Source organism: Lactuca saligna, chromosome 2 (assembly GCF_052625555.1).
Source record: "Lactuca saligna cultivar CGN05327 chromosome 2, ASM5262555v1, whole genome shotgun sequence".
Taxonomy (NCBI): Eukaryota; Viridiplantae; Streptophyta; class Magnoliopsida; order Asterales; family Asteraceae; genus Lactuca; species Lactuca saligna.
Window position 1 is genome coordinate 169,318,436 of NC_136418.1, and position 20,874 is coordinate 169,339,309.

Here is a 20,874-nt window from a genome sequence, read left to right on the forward strand (position 1 = left end):
ATTTTTGTTACGCTAAAAGTTCAACATATCATATAAAAAGATTCTTTTCGTTTAATTTAAACAACTATATATTTTATAAAAAAAAATGTTATTTAGATAATTTGATTGTCGACATTATTTCCACTAAGTGGAATCGGTTACTCCCTATCAAAGTAAATGTTTTTCTTTGGAGGTCGTTTTTAAACAAAATTCCTTCTCGGGTAAATCTGGATATGAAAAGGATTAATATTGATTCGTTGTTATGTAGTTTGGATGTCGAGACACTTCATCATCTCTTTTTAACTTGTGAGATGATAGTTGACCTCTGGAGTTTATGTGATTGGTGGGTGGATTTGGATATGCCAATTTGCTCATCTTTTCGTGAATGGGTTGATTGGTTGTCCTCCACTCGGTTGGCACCTAGTATTCGGCAATGTCTTTGATGCAGTTGGTGCAACCTTGATTTGGTTTGTTTGGTACTTTAGGAATCAAAAGCTTTTTAGTCATGAAAAACCGTTGAATCGAGTTTTATGGGATTTTATAGTTTCCCAATCTTTCTTATGTATTACGGCTAGGAAGGCTAAGCGGTGTATAAATTGGTTTTGGTGGTTGCAAAATGCTAGTTTAGCTATTTTCATTAGCTAATTTCTTAGCTTCTTGCTAATTTCTTAATAAAATAAAAAGTTACAACACTTGAAACATAACCTTGACCATGACTTAAAACTTGGCTTACATAGAGGGCTTGAGAGAGGAAATTAATATTGTGAAGGTTATAGTGTGGTAAGAATTTGAGGTTGATATGTATATTTATAGTATTGGAAAAAAAAAATATATTATAAAAAACAGATAGTTTTAAAATAATGATAAAAAATATCATTTAATTTAATTGAAGTAGGTAAAAATGTCAATATGTCATCTCTCTCCTCTCTGTTTCTTTCTCTAGGTCTCTCTCTCTCTTTCTTTCTATAGGTCTCTTTCTCTCCCCCCCCCCCTCTCTCTCTCTAGTAGTGGGTTGTGTATCCTCTTTCATCAACATGTCACTATGGTGGAATGATGTTTGACAAACACTTTACTAAGTGTTGAGTCTTATATACATTATTTTTATATTAGGCTATGCGGAGTCGACTTGGCATGAGTGTGGTGGACTCTCGGAGCCTAGACTCGACAAGTATCCATCATCAAGATTAAGACACTTGGTTTTGGGGTATTGATGAAAATAGAAAGATCAAAGAAGATGATCTTCTCTACAAGTATCCACCATCAAGATTAAGGCACTTGGAATGCTAGTTTCCATCTTGTAATCGTGGGTATCTTAAGCCTTTAAGCACTTAACTCAAATAAGAACTAAATGAGATAACTCAAGGAATATTTAATCACCAAACTAGCTTCAAAAGAGAGAGATGTGAAGGGAAGAAGAGTAGTTTCGACCATCATGAAGTAAGGAGCAAAAACTAGCAAAAAAATCATACAAGACACTTCTTTAAATACTCCCACGCAAAGTAAAGCATACCCACTATTTAAACATAAAGTATTAGCTACTAAAGCAAGCATGGGGAACAAGATGATGAAGGTTGACAAACAACCTCTCATGCCTCTAAATTTTCATCCATAAGGATAAGAAAAAGAAAAAAATTTGTCTTCTTCCTCCTTTATATAAATGCATCAAATAACTAGTTAAGACATGGTATCCCAAAGTGTCCAAAACACTTGTACATGTCTTATTAATCATACCATATGATATAATAACTAGTTACTCTCTCGTTAATTATTATTTTCACAAAAACAATAATTATTCCCCAATTAAATACAAGAGTTGATATTATTTATTAATAATCATATTAATAATAAATATACAGAATGTGTCAACTTGATAAAGGTGTGACCCTATAGTATCATATGTTATTAGCAAAATCACTTAATTATGATTCTTGAGCATATAGATCCAACAATCTCCCAGCCTGAGTATCAAGCAGATACGTAAGATAACCTACACAACCATGCTGAATATATTGTCGAGCCTTGGCAGCAGAACAAAAGGTTGGCCCAATCCTGGTATCCTCTCCATAAATAATCAATTCTCCCCCACTTGGGGTTTGAATCACTACCCACTGACCCTCGCAATCAATCATAACCCCATACTTGGTCAACCAATCCATCCCTGCTATCACACATATATCCCCCATGGGGATAGGAATCAAATCAATCGGATAAGGCACCCAAAAAATCTCCAAGACATAACCCAAATAGACGCTCAGTGTAGAAAGCAAGTGTTTGTTGATGATAGAAACCCGCAACGGACATTCCAATTCTCCAAGAGTCATATCAAAACCCCTACTAAAAGAGTAAGATATAAGAGCAGGCAAGGAACTCACTAAGAATGTACCTAGTAGAATCATAAACATAAGCATACCGAAAAACTAAATGATAGAGTAATAAATAGAAACATACCAGTAATGACGTGTAGTGCCGCCATGGCCTCCTCTCTAGTGAGCTGGAAGCATGACCTCGAGCCCTCGGGGGCTCTGCCCTACCCTGTCGCCCATCTGTGATCCTTAAGGTAGCCGGTGTTAGAGCCTATGATGGTTAACAGCGTGTTTCTTGGTCAACAACATGTTTCTTGGTCAAAGCAGAGTATGATGAGCGTACAGCTGGGTATGCCCCGCGTACTCAGTCTGTAGGGTTTAGGAGTTTGGGCTTCAAGTTTGGGCCACCTTTTTGGGCTTAGATGCTTGGACCCTTACTGGACCATCTGAGTATTGGTGTTTTGGGCTAAGTGAAGGGATGAACTTTAGGGTAAGGCCCAAGTAGGAGTTTGGGCCCAATTTGGAAATTTGGGCTAATTATGGGGCTTTAGTGATTGCTTGGTTTTAGACCTTTTGGATCAAGATTTGGGTCTGGGTCTTAGCCCAGCTAGGGAAAGGGTAAAGTAGCCTTTTACCCTAATGATGGACTACTATCTTAGGTTGTAATCATATTATTAATCGGATGATTATTTTGTTGTGATAGTGCGGGGATTTTTAGTGAGCCAAAAGTTGGAAACTTTAACTGCGATTCAACAGTGTGAGGTGAGTTTTCCTCACTATACTTACAGGTCAAAGGCACCAAGGCCGGCCAATTGGTTTGATAACCTAATATTCGTTGATATGTTGAGTATGGAATAGATATGCATACTAGTTTTGTTAAACTGGTCTGGTAGATTTGTAGGACTACCTGTGATACTGTTTGTTTACCAGTGCATGATATTATCTATTATATGTCGACATATTGTTTAGGTTGGGTTGAGGTTGTACTGCTATGTGCGGTAGCCAACAAACCCTAGAGCAAGCCAAATATTAGCTGAGGGCCGGAAAGGGGATGTCAGACTCATACTGAGGGCTCATGAGCATTCCAAATACGAGCTGAGGGCCGGGAAGGGCATGCCAAACTCATACTGAGGGCTTAGTGGTATTCAGTTCGAGGACTGATCTGGTCGGGGAGCAAGCCAGACATAAGTCGTGGGTTGAGGGCAAGCCAGACTTACGATGTGGGCTCATGGATAATCCAGTCTGTATGTTGTGGACCCATTTCATGTTGTTATTGTTTATGTGTTATTTGTTGTGTGTTGGTATTTTTGGGAGAACTCACTAAACTTTGGGCTTACAGTTTTGGATTATGTTTCAGGTGCCTCAGAGGATTGCAGGAAGGCGAATGCGTGATCGTGCACTCCTCGTGTTTGGTTTTGTGATTATGGGCAAACTCTGATAATAGACATATCCTGAAAACTATTTTGTAAACAATTATGATTTTTAGGTTGTTTAAAAAGTTTAAATTTTTCATGAATTTCATGGATGTTACAGATATGAGGTTTGACGCTGATGGAAGGGACGATACTTTAGACTTAAGGATGTTTAAATATAGTTGAAACCCTAAAAATTAGGGTTTAAGGTTCTAGCACATACGCCCAATGTACATGAGCTCCGCCCAATAATTACAAAAATGTCACTACGAGCCATTTTGCAACACTTCTCATACGCAAGGGCTAAAAATGCAAATAATCTTCATTCTTAGGGTTAAAAATAGAAATACCTCATCATCAAGATGTTACAAATTATTTGAAATTATGTAAAATATACTCCAGTTGTTTACATATTCTTTTAATATTATTAAAATAATAAACGTGTTGAAAAAAAAAACAAATCTAAGTTGAATAAAATAATTTAAAGTAAGAAGTGGTTTGAAGATGATGGTTTAGTGTTGCGTCACGCAACACATGCGCATCAGTTTTTAAATTAGAAGTTTTTCAAAAAACAAACAGTTGCAAAAGACCTAATGTTGCGCGGCACAACAAGAAGTTGTCAGAAGTGGTTAGTAGATAGCAAATATATTTTGAAGGCCATGATTTATATGGTTACATTTGCCTAACCATATTTTGATATGTGCTCAGATTGTAAACATAAAAAAGATGCTTAGTAGATAGCAAATATATTTTGAAGGCCATGATTTATATGGTTACATTTGAATTATGTTACGATATTGAAATGTCACCTCTGCTTTTATATTGAATTGTCACATTTGCTCTTAAAATTCATAACTTTTGTCTTCGGTATTTGGGAGTGTATCGCCGTTTTTCGCTCTTAAAAATTCGTGACCTTTATCTTTGGTATTTGGGAGTGTATAGCCATTTTTCATTTCCAATTCTTTATTCTTGCAATTAGAAACAAGTATGTCACTACATGTTTTCCCCTCCCCCTCCGCAAGGAAGTTAATGGTGTAAAATGCAAATAACCAAACTGAGGGTTTCATTTGTAAATACTTTAAAATAGGAGGGGCTTACTGTAACTAACGCTCATGTTTCACTTCTTTGAGGGTTTGAGGCGACACAAACGACCTTTCTGGTCTACGAGGATATCACCGCGAAGAATTAGAAAACTGGCGTTTTTTTGCAAATATTGAATGTTCAAAGCGGTCCCACAGCATGCAATGTGTGCGCCCTTCTTAGCCACCAGTTTAGGGAGTGGGGACCACCTGGCAAAGTCGAACTCTTTGTGGCCGTTGGATTAACAAGATCTAAATGGTTAGCTGTATTTTTGTGGTTGATAATGAGCGGACACGTGGGCCCGGTTGTGCTGTTTTGCATTATAAAAATGAATGGATGTTAACACGTGGCGATCGTTATATCCACGTAACATGGGAAGTTACGACAGCCGAGCATTTTGATGAAAAGAGTTTTGGGCCAATGATACATTAAAGGCAATGGTTCACGTGGGGCTTTTCTTTCTTTTAATGGATAAAGAAATTGTTTTTTACAAAATATGGAATTTCTCTAATTTTAAGTTGTTTAAGAAATATCATAATTATGACAAAACTTTGATTAACAATTATCAAAAGGCCATTTATCATAAATTATTATCAAATTTGTTATGAACTCCAATTGATTTAGTTTTCCTTTTATAAATAACATTTGAAGTATATATTCACAGTTGAATATTTGTGAAATTCAAATCCGAGATCCATTATGATTTTAAAATTTTTAAGTGTTCTACTTTGTACACATCAACTTACAACATCATTTTATATCATTGAATTTACTTTTTAGGTGAATGATGATTATATAATTATCATTTTCATTACTTTTTAGGTTATGATTACAATATAATTATTATTTTGACTAACTTTTATCATTATTTCATTATAACAAAATCAATAAAAATTTATTATTTAATAATTATATTTTTATTGCTAACTTATTAATATTAATAATTTTAAACTTATTTTTTATTAAGATAAAAAACAATAATAATTTTATTTTTGTAATATAATAATATATAAATAGTATTATAAAAAATAAAATTTAAAATAAATTTTCATCAATATTTTTTTTACCTTATCCACGATAAAAACAAACGACAACAATAATTTTGTGTGGCTATGCCCCTACGAAGAATTTAGGTGTGTTAATGCCCAATATTTGGTGAATAAAAAGAGTTATAAATGTAATATTTGAAAATATCAGTTCACTTCATCAACAAATTTGATTTAACAATTTCATTGTTTGATATAACAATATAAAAGATTAAATAAACACATGATTAAAAAAATAGTCATAAACTCATATGTTAAAGAAGAAATGCTTTTATTTAATGTTAATACATTATTATTTTATTTCAAAACTTATATATATATATATATATATATATATATATATATATATATATATATATATATATATATATATATATATATATATATATAAAGATCAAAATAATGATACTTAATGTTCAAAAATAATAGAAAGCAATATAACTAATGAAGTTTCATACATGTCGAATTTGTTTATATGTGAGATAGATTATTTATATTAAAAATAATACAAAATAAATATATTCAAAAATAAAATTAATAAAAGATGATATGTTGTATATGTTTGTAAAGTTAAAAGGAGGAAAATAGAAAATAATATATAAATAAAGGGGCATAAGTAATATTAAATGTATTTTATTTTTTTCCTATTTTCGGTAGTTAATCATTGCGTCACTAGTGTTAAAAGCTGTTTTTAAGAAATAAAGAGAAAATTAGAATCAAATATTGTTAGAAGTCCTTTCAAGAGTCCAATATATAGATCAACACAACAATTATAACTTTAACTTATTAAAAGTCGTTTCGCATTTAATAATTAAACAATGTTATTGGATAATGATTAGGGTCAACATTGCATTTTTCTATTAGTATATTTGTTCCAAAAGATTATTCAATGAGTGTTCCAATAATGACTTTCCTAAACCTTTGGTTGTTTAAAAATCTAGGTCAAAACTAAACTAAATTAAAATAACCTTTTTTTTTAATAATATAACATTCTAACTCCTCGAACACCAAGGATTTGTTCCAACAATGAAAATCAATTCTAAACACACACATGTATTATTGAGGTCATTCAAGTTTTTAATCTCCATAAGTGGAAGGCATCCACACCGTTGATTGCACAACGTTAATATCAAAACATATTATTGGTGTTGACTGTAGTGAAAGTTAAGCTGATAAATAAATTCATTTCATCCCGGAATTGGGGTTGGCTATTGAATCACGTCTAGGATGATTGTAACTTGAATGACCTCAATTTTGTATGTAGGGGTGATTATATTCCATGTCGGTAGTTTTTTATTATTATTCCTAGGTTAAAACCCGTGAAACCACGGGTGCTGTTTTTGAATTGAATTTAAAAATTAATTATTTAATAAAATATTATATTAATAATTCTGATAACTTATAAATTGTAATATTGAATATTTAAATAAATTTTTTTATTGGTAATTATTTAATTACTAACTAAATGGGAAATATTTAATTAGGAATGAAGATTTTTGAAAACTATTTTTTTTTATTCATCATTCTAATTGGACATATACAGATGATACAATACCAATGTGTGTAATGAAATTAACATAAAATACAACAATACGTAATTATAAAAAAATACAGTAATATGATGGATTAAGTGTGATTTCCTAAAATTGAATAAAACGACGTTACAAAAAAGTTGGCTACAAATTTCGAAAAACTTCCTTATAAACAACATTGGAAGTTTTATTTGTGAGTTTGCTATCTTTATCTAAAATTAATAATTTTAATCCCTCTCTACTCTGAACTCTAGATAAGGCAACATACAATTGTCCATGTGAAAAAACTGGATCTTTCAGAAACATACCAACCTTTGACAACGATTGTCCTTGACTTTTGTTAATAGTCATTGCAAAACATACAGCCAAAGGAAACTGTCTTCTTGTGAATTTGAAGGGAATCTTTTTTTCTGATGGAGTTAAAGACATTCTTGGAATAAAAGTCCGATTTCCAATATTAGTTCCAGTTATTATACGTGCCTCAATAACACGTTTGCCCAATGATAACACCTGTAGTCTTGTGCCATTACATAAGCCGTTTTTCTGATCAATATTTCTCAGTAACATTACTGGAACACCAATTTTTAAAACTAATTTATGATTTGGTAAACCGGATACTCTGAGTCCATTTAATACATCAGGAGAGTATAGATTTGCATCAAATTGATCATGGAGAAATTCGGATTCACATATGCAGTCTGAACTTAAATATTCAACTTGATCTCCTGGAAACTTCTTAAGTAAACGGTCGTTTATTTCCTGGACAACTTCATTTTTTGGAGCAAGTATCGCTCTTTCTTGGAAATAATTTATATCGCTATAGTACTCTAAAATTGAAGGATATACGAACTCAATTAAGGAACCTATAGGATCATGTGAATCATTAATGAGAATATCATCCGGAATATCGATAATCGTTTCACCGTCGTTCGGACCACCAAGTTTTCCTTCTCCTATATCCAACAACCAATTTGCAAAATCTCTTATTTTTCCTATATCTGATTGATCCCTTCCAACAGTTAGCCTCATGTTTTTTGTTAATCTATGGACTTTGCAATGTTCCCATAAATATGAAGAACTCAAAGAAGCATTTACAATGTTCTGTCTACTGCCACCCGACACAACAGGTAGAATTTGTCTAAAATCTCCTCCAAAGACAATAACTTTCCCTCCAAATGGAATATTTGAGATGGTTGAATTTACGCACCTTAATAAATCCTTCAAAGTTCGATCTAAAGCTTCAAATGCATGCTTATGGACCATAGGTGCTTCATCCCAAATTATCAAAGAGGTTTTCCTTATTAAGCTGCCAACTCACCATCTGGATTTATGTTACAAAAAGAATCCTCTGTAAGCTCAAATGGAATTATAAATCGAGAGTGTGCTGTTCTACCACCGGGCAATAATAAGGAAGCAATACCACTTGAAGCAACATTTAATACAATATTTCCTTCAGATCTAATTGCTGCAGATATTGTTTTCCATAAAAAAGTTTTACCCGTTCCACCATACCCGTAAACAAAGAAGACACCTCCTTTATTTTGTTGAATAGCACTCTTGATGTTTAGGAAAATGTTCCGTTGCTCATTTGTTAATGCAAGAAACATACGATCATAGCCATTCTTTATCACGGGAATGTCGTAATCTAGTTCCTCGGTGATAAGTCGATTGTTTGAAGAAGAAACGGATTCAACATCTGGGTATGGCATGTTTTTGAAGTTTTTGAGAGTAGAGTTGTTTCGAAGTAAAATTTGTTGTATTTCGAACAAAGTTAAGTTCTTAAGTTCATCTACTCCGAGAGACAATTCTGCACGAAAATATTAAATAATTAATAAAATACGTGGTTGATATTTAATAATTTCATTACTAATTATTTAATGAGTGTTGAAAAATAAAAATAAATTAATTTTAAAAAATAAGAAAAAATGTAATACCTGCTGACTTAAATCTTCGTCGTTAGCTATATAGAATTCCATCTGCCAAATATTCCCATGTATTTTCCCAAACGATCTCTGGTTTAGACATACTATTACACATCAACAATGTAGCAAATAAAAAGCGTAGATAAAAACCAGATCCAGAACGACTTGCTTCTTTAATTGCATCAATGTATTCCTTGTCATCATCTAATAGCCCGAGTGCATAACAGGCATCTCTAAAAGAAGAATGTGTTTCTCCATTTACCGTGCGAATTTCATCAAATGATGTTGGTCCTTTTACTTTATTTAAAAGAATCCTTAAGAAATATGCTTCACCTAGTTTAGGTGAAACTGAATGAATTCTACCGATGGCTTTTCCTACTTTCCTTCGCTTCCAAAACCGACCATTTAATATCCAAACAAACTTTGTAGGGAATTCAACATATGTGAGTTTTCGTGCTTCAATGTCGATTGCATTACACTCCATCCAAGCTGTGAACTTTGAAGCGGCAACAGAAGGTTTGTCAAGAACATCATCAATATCATCATCTTCGCCATATACAATCTGTTGTTGATTAGGAAGATGAAAAGGTAGTCTAACAACAGAAGGATATCTGCAATGAACATCATATCTAAAAATTCGCCATGATGCTTCACATGCTGATAAATATCTACAATCGTAATATTCAGCTATTTCATCGACCGCATCATTATTTTCACATTCATTGTTGGTTGGTACAACAGCAACTGTAGCTCTATCAGGACCCTTATTTATGTATTTAAACAAATACTTTATAGAAGATCCCTGATTGCACCATTCAATATTAATATGTGCCTGATATCTTTTCAATAGATATTTGTTGTATGGAACAACATTTCTATTATCCAACCTTACACCTGATTTTTCTACAAAATGACCATCGTTTCTTCGCCTATATAACGGAAAACCATTCTGATCAATAGACGAATGATTAATGAATTGTTTTGGAAAGTTTTTAGAGCACTTTTTATCCACCATGCATGGACAATTCATATTTTCAGCTCCACATGGACCATGAATTAGGGATCAGCATCGGAACCGTGTACCTGCTTTCGGAACCGGAACCACCTTGGAACTGCCGGTTCCGAAACTGGAACCGCCTTAAGCGGTTCCGGTTCCGGTTCCTAAAGTTACGGAACCGCCTTAAGTGGTTCCGGTTCCGGTTCTCGTTTTTTAGGAACCGCTACCCGCTGGGTAACCGCCGGAACCGGTATATATATATATATATATATATATATATATATATATATATATATATATATATATATATATATATATATATATATATATATTTATATATTGGTATCTAGTATGAATATATGTGTGCGCTATTTTGACCGATTTAGAAAATATTGATCCGATTTTGTCCGTTTTTGTTCAGAATTTATTCGATTCCGACCGAAATAAATTATAGTTTTATTGAAATTTTTTAATAAATTTGATGTAACCGGGTTACCCGCTCCCGGAACCGGAACCGCCAGTTCCGGGACTGGTTCCAAAAATTGAAGAACTGCCTAGACCGGTTTCGATTCCGGTTCTAACTTTCTAGGAACCGCCGGTTCCGGTTCCGGTTCCGGTTCTCGCCAAATGAGGCGGGTACCCGCCTACGCTCATCCCTACCATGAATCATAAACTCATTTACAAGTGAATACAATTCAGGATCTTCAATTCTGTCTGGTATCTCTGCTGAAATTATTGGATCGATAAGTTCAACAGTTGGTAGCTTGTTGTCAGAATGCATGAATAGACATATATGACTATGCGGCAAACCTCTTTTTTGAAGTTCAATGGTATAAACATCTGTAAAAGAATTTGACAAAAAATAAAAGAGAATGTGATTAGATATCAAAACATATTTAAAATATAATAATAAGATCAATGTTTTATAAAAAAATTAAAAATATAGTTTTAATTACATGCTTGAACTTTGCCGAAAATTTGATTCTCCCTTAAGTCTTTAATGAATGCATCAAGCTTGATCTTAAACAACCTACATAGTATATCAGGTCTGTCTTCTGGTTGAAGTGAAGTATCCTTAAGAAACCTTTTAATCTCAGGCCATTTGGGATTACACGTAAAGGTTATGAAGAAATCAGGATATCCAAACCATTTACATAGTGACATGGCATCCAAATAGTTTTGCAGCATATAGCGTGCACCTCCGGTAAAGGATGAAGGTAATATGACACGTTGGCCGACATTCGAGATATTAGTCGTTCCTTGAGCTTTTTGGTTACGTAAATTTTCATAAGAATCACATCTAAGAACATGTTGTTGCCTACGTATGTAGTACATTCTCTCCGTTTCCATCATAGTATAGGCATCTACCAGAAATTGTTGAAACAACCTTCTTGAATTAAGTATGAGAGAGAACGAATGATCTCTGTCTTGAATCCTATAAGCGAAATATTCTCTCATTGTACATTTCGCACGCTTGCTGTTAGTCATAAATGACACACCTCTATGAAGAATGTCAACACTATAACCATCATCCCCATATGGAAATAGCAATGGATATTGGAGAGGAAGGTACGAAGGATGCAATTCACTGATACGTTGTAGACAACCATTTTTTGTTTGAACGACGATATCCCTCTTTTCGATTGAATCCGAAATGTCACCAATTATTAAAGCAGCAACCTCAGAACCAGTCGGTAGGTTATATGTTCTTCCATCTTGCTCCCTTCTCCCGATAAGTCGTAATTTCATATCAACTTCTGGATTTTTTTGAGAAGTATCTCTTACCATTCTATAAGATCTAACCAAGACATTATTTGAATCCAACATCACCTTAATATCTTTAACAATATCACTATCAGTTGATGTTGATTGATCTTTTTCACCACTAAAATAAATAAATTTATACATAATATTAGTAATATATACATATATATATATATATATATATATATATATATATATATATAATAGATTATGAATAAGAAGTTTGAGAAAATACCGAAAACATCTTTGTCTATTTGTAATTTCGTTGTCAGTGTCATAAATGTATAACTGAGAGAATTTTGGTTCCGATCCTTTTGCTGGCAAAAGACTTCCAATACTATGATAATTTTGACCACCCAATCTGAAAATGTAAGGAGCGTTTCCTCTATTGATTCAAGAGTCAATTTTACCACCCATCGACGTGAAAGAAAACATTGAATTGTAACATCGAATGTTTTTCATGAAGTGTTTGCTTTTTGAATCCATATTTCGAAACATTCTTTCATAAGTAGGGGGTGCATTCTTTAAGTCTGGAAGTTGAACTTTGCCGTAACCACAACATAATGAATAATCTGTGTTCCCATTTTCTTTTCCTCTAATGGATTCATTTCTCCATAACTTTGCACGACATGTTTGACATACAACATCTTGATCACCATGATCCAAATATTTTGTAAAATAAAAGCGTTGAATAAAATATCAATGAATTTTATAATAATATAGAACATAGTATCTGAAATGTAAAATGGATTTTATTTTTTCATTACCATTTGAGATACCAACTATACGATTTTCATTGTTCACTTGATGTATATTTTATACATCTTCTGTCAAATCAATCAATGGGATAGGGGATAAATGTCTTGTCTTCGTTTTTAATTTATGACATCCTGGATTTAACTTGATTGATGATGAAGAAGTTGTTACTGTAGATGCATTTTTTGATGTCATATCATTTGAAAGTACATGGTACTGTCTTTTCTTTGCTAACTTGGAAGTGATATATTTATCGAAACCAATGTTATCTGAATAAAATAAAAATAAAATAGTTAACTAAATAAATAAATATTTACATAATGGATAATAGTATATTTTAAAAACCATAAATAATTACCATTCGTAATGTTAGATAACGGATTTATAACATTTGTAATGTTAGAAAATGGAGTTCTAACATCTGTAAAGGAAGGACAGTATTATATGGTTGTGTTATGCTTTGCAGGTGTTGTAAATGAATTGACATTTTGAGTTTGACGAACAATGTTGGTTGATTGATCTGCAAATAGAAATAACTTATAAAACTTGTAAATATATGTATTCAACTATATAACAGTAAAAGATGGAATATAAAATACTAATACGGTTATAGTTAATGGTTTTTTTGAAGAGATGCTGTAATGATATACTTGGAACGTTTGATATTGTTTTTATTTTCTTCGATCTTTTATTTTCCAAATATATTTTTCTTTGTCTTCTTTTCTCTTTGGCCTGCATGTGGTACATGTTATTGTTGTTTTCTGCATAAGAAGACATAGGTTAGGAAATGAAATGTGAAATTATGTACATAATATGTTTATATAATACAATTGAAGTTAGTTAGAATTAAATAAATAATGATAATAAAGTAAATGTATTTAAAAAGTTACCTTTATTAATTTGTTTATTAAAATGTTAGCATCATGACTCATCATCCTCATTTCCAACCTAGGGTTTATTCGATTTAAATCTACTGTTTCCCCAATTTCAACCAATCATGGGTTCGGATGATATCAGGGGTTAAAACCCTAGATCTCCATGGAATCAATGAAGGTAAAATTGTGTGATACACGATAATCGTGATGATTATAAATTGCTTATTGATCTTATGTATCTATTCAAGATTATTTTTTTACAATTAGAAAAACATCTATTCCAGCATATTGATTATTGTTGTAAATTTCAACCATAAATTCATAGAGAAAACAAAGTGATCTAAACTGATAATACTAACCTGACATATGGATATGGAAATCTTGCAGGTAGAACTGGAATGAGGATTACAACTTTAATGAAGCAGTTTGATGTAAGCTTAATGAAAAAAAATCGCAGAAACAATTGAACATTAAGAAGACGAATGAGGTGTTTCAAAATTTTGGATTTCACGTTTTGAGGTAAAGTTATATGCTTGAATATTGGAAAAAGATTACGATTATATGATTTTATTGTTGTTGGATCTTTATTAGATATAATTTTCTTCCTGATTTTTTGGAATTTAAAAGATTACAACTAAAAATTAGTTTAATATTCAAATTTCATCTAAAAAAGGAGTATAGAATATTAGGAAATAGTTGGTTGAATATAGGTTATTTACAGAAGATAAGTAAATATGCTGCAACCATTACAAAAATGTATGAATTAATTTTAGAGAATCAAAGATATAAATTTTGTTTACAATTGGTTATTGATTATTTATTAAAAATAACATATTTATCGTGACAAAAATAATAGTTATTCTAAATAATAGACATAAATGTTCCATGTTTAAAATAATCAACATAAAGATGCGAAGGTGATTATGGTTAATATTCATTATTGGAGTCAAATGCAGTTCACGTGTAAAAGCAAAAATGTTCGCATTTGGTAATACAAATCAAAATTGGGTTTCGCATATGAGGTTGTATGGATTGGGGTTAAAGATGCGAAGGTGATTATGGTTAATATTCATTTCGTATTTGGTGAGACAAACAACTCAAATGCGAATGAACTAAAAAAAAATGACTGGAACATGCGAAGAAAGAGGGTGAATGAAGAATGTGAATTTTACAGTAGAATGCGAATTGGGGAAGAAAGCTAAGAATTTCGCATTTTTATTATACAAATTGATTGATTGATTGATTTGTCTTAATTGTTAATTGCGATATATGAAATACTTATCAAGTTAGGGGCAATATGGTCATTTTGAAGTAAAAGAAGCCTTGGTTATTAAATGAATCATACGAAGGATCTGTTATTTGATTTTGGAATTGGGGCGAATAATCGAACGATTTGGAGTTGCGAATTTGATTTTGAAAAGCCAATCAGTTGGGTTCGCATATGAAAACAGATAAATTTTGATTTTGGATTCGCAATTGGGTTAATTGGGTTATTGATTGAGGGACGATTCGTGAAGAAAAATGCGAAGTCCAGAAGGACTGTGAAATGTGATTTGTTCAATATTGGAGTCAAATGCAGTTCACGTGTAAAAGCAAAAATGTTCGCATTTGGTAATACAAATCAAAATTGGGTTTCGCATATGAGGTTGTATGGATTGGGGTTAAAGATGCGAAGGTGATTATGGTTAATATTCATTTCGCATTTGGTGAGACAAACAACTCAAATGCGAATGAACTAAAAAAAAATGACTGGAACATGCGAAGAAAGAGGGTGAATGAAGAATGCGAATTTTACAGTAGAATGCGAATTGGGGAAGAAAGCTAAGAATTTCGCATTTTTATTATACAAATTGATTGATTGATTGATTTGTCTTAATTTCGCATTTTTATTATACATATATGGAGTGATACAAAACAAAAAAATCTCCAACTCTTTTGTCATCTTATTATACATGGTCTCTTTAAATCGTTTTCTCTTTTGATACTATGCTTATGAACAGATGCATGGTTAAGCCTTGTATTCACCTTTACAAAATATAATCTATCGTTTAGGTCTATTTTGTCATTCCATATATAAAACGTAATGCAAACACAGAATAAACCACATGTCAAGCACGTTTATGAAGTTTTATTCTCCTGGAAATTGTCTATTCTATGTCAGGTACTAAACCGTACCTTTTGCTTTTCAACATAAAGTGATAATTTTGTCACATTAGCAAGTCTCTTCAACATAAATATAGATAAGAAAAACCAATTATGTATGTATTCACATTTGCATCTGTTTTATCTCCTCAACATAGAGAAAACAACAAACCAAAAAGGTTTCATCCGACCTCCGCATCGCGGGGGCTCCCCCTCTAGTTTATGATATTTAGAGGTTACATAGAAACCAATGAAAGTACATTGTCATTAAAGGAATGTTCCATTAATATTAAACCAAAAAACATTTTAAAGTACAATGGTATAACCATAAGATTTAAATGGTAACAAATGAAAAAAAAGTAGGATTCATCAATATGATGAAAAAAATTATTAAGTAAACAGCCGTTAAAGGGAATGTTCCATTCTAAAAAATTACATAATAATGATTTTTACTGGTTAAAGGGAAACCAATGAAAGTAAAATGTTGTAGTATTGACTATTGAGTAGTTATTTTTTACTTTAAGAAGAATACCAACAAAGTTTTCATTTTTTTTTAATACAAATTAAATAAAGTACAAATTAAGCACCCTCAATCACAATATAATTTCACCTGTAAAAGTATCAAAGTATCAAGCTCAAGATAGCTTTTACATTTGAACAATAATAACCACATATGCAATATCGGCCAAAAATTTAAAATATTAAGAAAAAATTTAAAAAAATTTTACAAGCAAATATAATTAAAAGTTTATAAAATAAAATGAAAAACCTTTTGAACAGATTCGTGAAGAAAAATGCGAAGTCAAGAAGGACTGTGAAATGTGATTTGTTCAATATTGGAGTCAAATGCAGTTCACGTGTAAAAGCAAAAATGTTTGCATTTGGTAATACAAATCAAAATTGGGTTTCGCATATGAGGTTGTATGGATTGGGGTTAAAGATGCGAAGGTGATTATGGTTAATATTCATTTCGTATTTGGTGAGACAAACAACTCAAATGCGAATGAACTAAAAAAAAAATGACTGGAACATGCGAAGAAAGAGGGTGAATGAAGAATGTGAATTTTACAGTAGAATGCGAATTGGGGAAGAAAGCTAAGAATTTCGCATTTTTATTATACAAATTGATTGATTGATTGATTTGTCTTAATTGTTAATTGCGATATATGAAATACTTATCAAGTTAGGGGCAATATGGTCATTTTGAAGTAAAAGAAGCCTTGGTTATTAAATGAATCATACGAAGGATCTGTTATTTGATTTTGGAATTGGGGCGAATAATCGAACGATTTGGAGTTGCGAATTTGATTTTGAAAAGCCAATCAGTTGGGTTCGCATATGAAAACAGATAAGTTTTGATTTTGGATTCGCAATTGGGTTAATTGGGTTATTGATTGAGGGACGATTCGTGAAGAAAAATGCGAAGTCAAGAAGGACTGTGAAATGTGATTTGTTCAATATTGGAGTCAAATGCAGTTCACGTGTAAAAGCAAAAATGTTTGCATTTGGTAATACAAATCAAAATTGGGTTTCGCATATGAGGTTGTATGGATTGGGGTTAAAGATGCGAAGGTGATTATGGTTAATATTCATTTCGCATTTGGTGAGACAAACAAATCAAATGCGAATGAACTAAAAAAAAATGACTGGAACATGCGAAGAAAGAGGGTGAATTAAGAATGCGAATTTTACAGTAGAATGCGAATTGGGGAAGAAAGCTAAGAATTTTGCATTTTTATTATACAAATTGATTGATTGATTGATTTGTCTTAATTGTTAATTGCGATATATGAAATACTTATCAAGTTAGGGGCAATATATTTTATTTGAGTTATAACCAAAATCAACTAACTTGTCCAATTTAAAACAATAAAAGTATCCAAAAATATTCAAAACCAATAATATTTGACATCCTAAATACCCCAAAATAAAAATCATACCAAGCAATTAAAATATCTTTATAACCAAAACAAATGATCAAAATATATTAAATGTGTCTTATAACCGATAGAAACTCACTTTTCAATTTTTGGAATCAAGAGTGGAGTTTCCTCTGCGGTTGACTTTCTTTTAGCCTTAGTTGAACTTAAATCATATCCAGAATCAACATCATAAATTTCTTGGAGGTTGCGCTTCAAATCACCTGATATTTTGCAAGGACTTGTTGCGGTTGACTTATCAACTGTTGAGGGTGTAAAACTTTCGTCTGTTTGTGAGATCACATCCTAATTTAAAAAAAAAAATGTTTGATTCCTAAAAAAATAACTAATATAATTAAAAGTTTATAAAATAAAATGAAAAACCTTTTGAACAGGCTGTACAACATCATCAGATTCCAAAGCAACTTGATTTAAGGAGACAGATTGATTACTCTAAAAAATAAAATGGAAATATGTTAATCGTTATGTACTTTAACATTAAAGAATTGTAAATTTTCAACAATAAAAAATTACATACCATAAGTTCTATTTTACTTTCCAATTCACAAACAATGGACATATCTTCTGTAACTCTGAGAACTGTGTAGATGTTATTATAGTTGTTGACATTGTATTCTGTAATATCTACAACAAAACCAAACTTGCGGTTTTTCAACACATTAAGTTGCATTGGAAATAGGGCATCACTGTCTCCGGCCTGTAAGATATATTTTAATAAATTAAAAAAATTAAGTAAATGTTTTCTGATTTTAAAGGTATGAATAATATACCGCATCATGTATCTTTTTCAACTCGTAGGCACTTATATTTAACAACCTCCTTGCTTCCCTATCAAAAAGAGTCAATCCAATGGTTCCAGTACAATCTTGTACGTTAATTGGAATTATATACCTAAAACAAAAAATAATTATGTCATTGTTAGTGTTGTTTGGAATGATTGGTTTTGGGAACAGGGATAATTTTTTTTCCACATTTTTTGCATGCTTCATAATACCATGGTAGATTCTACCTTATATTAACAATGGAAGCAACTAATAAAAACTTCATTTCCTGTATCATATAAAATGTAAAAATTATTAAAATAAATTATGCAAAAATAAAATGTAAAACATATAAAATAATGCAATATACCTTAATTGGTTCGGTGATCTCACAGATTGTTTTTAATGGAAAATTGCCCTTAAAGTCATCTGTATATGAAGAAGAGTAGCTTTGAAGTGTAGTTATGCTTTTTTCAGTTATACCGAAATTGTCATGACATTTCAACCTGTAATGTTTAATTTAGATTCATGAATATTAGGTTTTGTGTTTTTTTTAAGTTAAAATACATTATAAAAAAATAAAAAACAATTGGAAACTAACTTATTTTTAAACTCATTTATTTCATAAATGTCAGAATTTATGAACAATTTCGTTACTTCAAAATGACTTTTAGCTTCACCGAGACCTATAAAAAATGTATATCTAATTATTAAAATTTATATAAAACAGTAATTATAAACATCTATATATAAAGACTGAATACAAACCATTCCAAATGTTTAGCTTCAAAAACTGCATCACGATAACAACAAAATTAACAGTCGGGTTATTTTTTAGGTATTCTGAAATTTGATATGCTTGACTTCCAAAAATAGTAACCTTCAGATGTACAAAACTAAATAAACCATAAAATAGTATATTAATATTAATTTGTGATTAATTAAAGATAATAAATAATAAATAAATAATACAATATAATCTCACTCTAGGTTGCTAAGAGTGACTTTTATATAATGCTTGGATGGTACTGGATTTGAAGTTTCAAGAGGCCTAAATGACACGATATGTCCAATAACATCTACAAAACAGATACCACAAAAAAAATAAAAGTTTAGGATTAAATTCGTAATATTTAAATAATAAAATGTATAACCAAAAAAACAAATGATAAAAAATGATTTTATTAATATTTTATGACCAACCAAAGAATGTGTCTTTTGGGCATGTTTGTTCTATGATAGAATTAAAGTCAACAAACATAAATCCATTGACCGGACCCGAGAAATCATCACATTTTTTTAGGATGCTTTTCCAATCCAAAGTTAAGGTCTGTTTATGACCTGTATAACTAAAACCATTAGTAACAGCAGCCATATTGGGTTTTATAACTATATAACTTTCATCTTCCTTTAAAAGATGACGAAATCTGGAGAAATTTTGATTGAAGACACGAGCTTGGTATTGTGTACCCTGTTTAAAAAAAAATTAAAAATTATTATGTTCATGAAACATGTCTAATATTGAATGATGAATAAAAAATATATCAAATACAACAAACCTCCTCATCCATGATGATCATTTCAATGGAACAAACTTTATTATTTCTGACAAAGTTCCAAATTTTAAGCACCCGAACCTTGATATGCGATTTTTCATCTATCTGGTCAATGTTATTTAGGTAAACCTTATTTCCTATTTCCATTTTCTGCAATAAATTTAATCATTATAGAATTGTAAGGAAAATTAGCAACCTTTTAAATTAACAGCAAATCAAAGTAAATGAAACAGCAAAACAAAAAAAAAAACATATTGTAATAGTTAAAGCTTTGAAGAACAGTTTTTTTTAAAGAAAATAAAGTTCTCATTTTTATTACTAATTTCGTATTTTGTAATCATTTTCATCACTATTTACGTCATATAAACTAAAAAGGTAGAAGAAGAAGATGATTAAGAAGAATTAGGAAAAAGAAGAAGACAAACTTCACCAATAAAATGAAAAAATGATAGAAACTGATAAATCAGACCATTAAGAGCATAGAAATATTAGTAATCCTGATATTTTAATACACTAACCTGATATTTGATTTTTTAAGCGTTGCAGAATCAAGAAGAATAAAGAACAATAATTTTGCAAAGATTACTATGGAGCAGAATTTCTATGGAGCAGAATGGTAAAAAGAAAAGAACCGTATGAATGGTATTTACGTTTGAAAAGTTTTTATGAATCAATAACAATCAAGAAGATTACGTTTGCAAAGAATAATATTGCAGATTTTTAGGGATTTAATTTGCAATCAAAATAAACAAACTTTCAAAATTAATCGGGTTTTTCGAATCTGAATATTAATTAACATATTTTTTCAA

At 31.2% G+C, this 20,874-nt stretch overlaps 2 protein-coding genes and 1 long non-coding RNA gene across 3 annotated transcripts; all 3 read right to left on the reverse strand.

The window, feature by feature from the left end:
• Positions 1-6,464: 6,464 nt before the first annotated feature.
• LOC145030365 (uncharacterized) lies at positions 6,465-8,615 on the reverse strand. The gene is made up of 2 exons (XM_078978740.1): positions 7,829-8,615; positions 6,465-6,505 (listed from the first exon to the last, which is right to left on the reverse strand). The coding sequence occupies exons 1-2, from the start codon at positions 8,613-8,615 to the stop codon at positions 6,465-6,467; spliced, it is 828 nt and encodes a 275-aa protein (XP_078834866.1).
• A 38-nt stretch (positions 8,616-8,653) lies between these two features.
• Positions 8,654-18,938, reverse strand: LOC145030366 (uncharacterized). The gene is made up of 10 exons (XM_078978741.1): positions 18,927-18,938; positions 18,758-18,798; positions 18,519-18,639; positions 18,266-18,445; positions 18,112-18,180; positions 17,828-18,033; positions 11,228-12,156; positions 10,912-11,111; positions 9,425-10,076; positions 8,654-9,159 (listed from the first exon to the last, which is right to left on the reverse strand). The coding sequence occupies exons 1-10, from the start codon at positions 18,936-18,938 to the stop codon at positions 8,654-8,656; spliced, it is 2,916 nt and encodes a 971-aa protein (XP_078834867.1).
• Positions 18,939-19,300: 362 nt separating this feature from the next.
• Positions 19,301-19,920, reverse strand: LOC145029325 (uncharacterized). The gene is made up of 3 exons (XR_013676471.1): positions 19,713-19,920; positions 19,495-19,588; positions 19,301-19,405 (listed from the first exon to the last, which is right to left on the reverse strand). It is a non-coding gene; the product is annotated as an uncharacterized LOC145029325 (long non-coding RNA).
• Between the last annotated feature and the right edge of the window lie 954 nt (positions 19,921-20,874).

Excerpts from the sequence above, each read along its gene's own strand:
- LOC145030365 (XM_078978740.1), bottom strand. The coding sequence starts at position 8,615 with ATGGTCCATAAGCATGCATTTGAAGCTTTAGATCGAACTTTGAAGGAT. Across the intron at positions 6,506-7,828 it reads CAAACGTGTTATTGAGGCAC|CTTTTAACACTAGTGACGCA; the intron begins GTATAATAACTG and ends TCTTAAAAACAG.
- LOC145030366 (XM_078978741.1), bottom strand. Across the intron at positions 12,157-17,827 it reads TTGATTCCAAAAATTGAAAA|TGGTGAAAAAGATCAATCAA; the intron begins GTGAGTTTCTAT and ends TATTTATTTTAG. Across the intron at positions 9,160-9,424 it reads AGCAAGTCGTTCTGGATCTG|AATTGTCTCTCGGAGTAGAT; the intron begins GTTTTTATCTAC and ends ATTTTCGTGCAG.